Source organism: Penaeus vannamei, chromosome 19 (genome assembly GCF_042767895.1).
Source record: "Penaeus vannamei isolate JL-2024 chromosome 19, ASM4276789v1, whole genome shotgun sequence".
NCBI lineage: Eukaryota > Metazoa > Arthropoda > Malacostraca > Decapoda > Penaeidae > Penaeus > Penaeus vannamei.
In genome coordinates, this window is record NC_091567.1 from 31,069,044 (window position 1) to 31,071,543 (window position 2,500).

The window sequence follows — 2,500 nt, forward strand, 5'->3', positions numbered from 1 at the left end:
CATGACAAATAACACTGAAGACAAACAGTTAACCACTTTTTGCAGTTTTAGTTCCACCCAGATACTAAGGTATTACACAAATATATTGGGATATATATCTATATATCACATTCATTTACATATTAGGACATATATATGTTTATATTCTTTTATTTCCCTTGGTATGAAGTGAAGATTTGCTCGAGATAATGTATGAAGAAGGAAAAGAATCGAATCGCTTCACTTGTGGTGTCGAAGCGGCCTCGGAACTTCGAAAATGACCATCTTTTATTTCTACAGCAACGCTTGGCCCCGTTTTCATCTACTTGAATTCACTGATGGCTGGCAGGAGACTGATATACGCCAAAGTCCTGCGAAGGATACGAAGTAGAGACGAAATCTAAACATCTTGTGTAAGTTAGGAAACATTAGTTGGTGTCCCTGTCTGAAATAAGGGCTAGTGATATTACAGTCTAGTCTTTGTTTTGATGAGCTTTTTTCACGCTAATCTATTTAGAGTTTCAGTTTTTGTAGATGAATACACATGTAATAAAAATCACAACTACATCACAATCACTTTAAGGTTGCTTAATGGGCAACACTGCAAACACTTTTTGCAACGAGCACTGAACATTTCACTCGGCTGTTTCACTCGTCAGCTGCCGTTGAAGTGTCCCTGTTAGCCAAGGACGAAAGCAGGTCTTACAACACTTACTTTTTCTAGTAGTATAACAGTCACTGTGGTACATGAAGAGTACAGTGCTTCAAGTACTCTTATTTTCCCAAGTTACTTTAACGGTAACTCGCAGTTCGTAGCCAGTGCTGTGAATAATAGGTATATAAACTTAAGAAACCACTTTTCCTTCAAGAATTAGGAAACATTCATTACACTATTAAGGGTTTCTTCGTAGTTCCTCCAGACGATCGTATATCTGGCTGTGAAGACCCGAAAGTAAAGTTCTGATACGTTTACTAAAGAAGTTGAATCTGCACATCTACGCCCCCCTTGACTCGTAGAGCTCAGAGCTTCGTAAAGCCTTTAGATAATTCTCTTTCATCGTCCAACAGCAATAATACATACAGATTCATATATATATATATATATATATATATATATATATATATATATATATATATTGACATGCGCACATATATATACAGTATATGTAATGTATAAGTTCATATTTTCAACACGCATTTCTCTTCATTCACACACAGGACTCGAGATATATTTCATCACTTATTTCCATATCAATTTATCAATATTTCGCCGTTTGAAATTCCCAGTGCCATGGTGCCATTTCCCTAAACGACGGATCCCCGGATGTACGTGTCATGTTTCCTCTTGGTGTTGTACGTGAGGAGCTCGGTGTTGAGGTACTCCTTCGGCACCGTCGTCGTCTGCGTCACGCCCTTGTTGAGCTCGACGCCCTGACGCATCGGGTTGTACCTGCAGGAGAGCGACACGTAAGGCTTCCTTTTCGGGATGAGAGGTTGGGTGTACATACATACATATATACATATATACATATATATATATGTGTGTGTGTGTGTGTGTGTATATATATATATATATATATATATATATATATATATATATATATATATATATATATATATATATATATATATAATGTCTTTATGTGTGTGATTGTTTGTTTGTGTGTGTGTGTGTATGTGTGTGTGTGTGTGTGTGTGTGTGTGTGTGTGTGTGTGTGTGTGTGTGTGTGTGTGTGTGTGTGTGTGTGTGTGTGTGTGTGTGTGTGTGTGTGTGTGTGTATCTATGCATATATGTATGTATATATGTATTTATCTACATCTATCTGAAAACAGGAATAGGAATTGAAAGGAAAAAAGAAAGAAAAGGCAAACAAAGCAAGTAATCGATTCTTGTACATGTCCAAAAAAAAAAAAAAAAAAAATGCTGGGAATTAGGATAAATTTTGAAAGCATTTTGCATGTCGTCCCTCTTTATTTTCATTTTTTTTTTCTTCCTGGTTTCATTAGAAGAAATTTTCATTTGTGCAATTGTTAGGATTTTATGATTGTGGATTAGTATTTGGATTTCATTTACTTTTATCTAAGGGAAGTGTAAATCATTAAATATGCCAAACTAATATTTACAAATTAGAATATGATTTTGTATATACATAAGCTAAGTGTTAATAAAACACATTTGCTATAGATATAGACTATGTGGAACAATTGAGGTGGACTATTGTACAGTCTTATATAAAAGGCCTGTACAGTCACAAGAAAATTCTTTTAAAATTTGTTCCGAATTCTGATTTAAGGAGTAAAAATAAAGTGACCTTTTGATTTAATCCTAAACTACATGTGAAGTATACTGTCTAAAATACATTTTAAAAACCGTGAGAACAGCGTCAAAAACTCGTACATGCTGCCGGCGGTGGGGGTCAAAGCTGTGAACTCACGATATATATATATATATATATATATATATATATATATATATATATATATATATATATATATATATATATATATATTTTTTTTTTTT

At 34.1% G+C, this 2,500-nt stretch overlaps 1 protein-coding gene across 2 annotated transcripts in view; it reads right to left on the bottom strand.

Annotated features, from left to right (window-relative positions):
• LOC113827094 (cardioacceleratory peptide receptor) overlaps positions 1 to 2,500 on the bottom strand; it is a 316,179-nt gene that overhangs the window by 1,829 nt on the left and 311,850 nt on the right. For both annotated transcript variants that reach the window (XM_070134190.1, XM_070134189.1), the window contains one exon: positions 1 to 1,429. This exon is cut by the window's left edge and continues 1,829 nt beyond it. In XM_070134190.1, the coding sequence (XP_069990291.1) occupies positions 1,285 to 1,429 (145 nt within the window). In that variant the 3' untranslated portion in view covers positions 1 to 1,284. The remainder of the gene's footprint in view (positions 1,430 to 2,500) is intronic.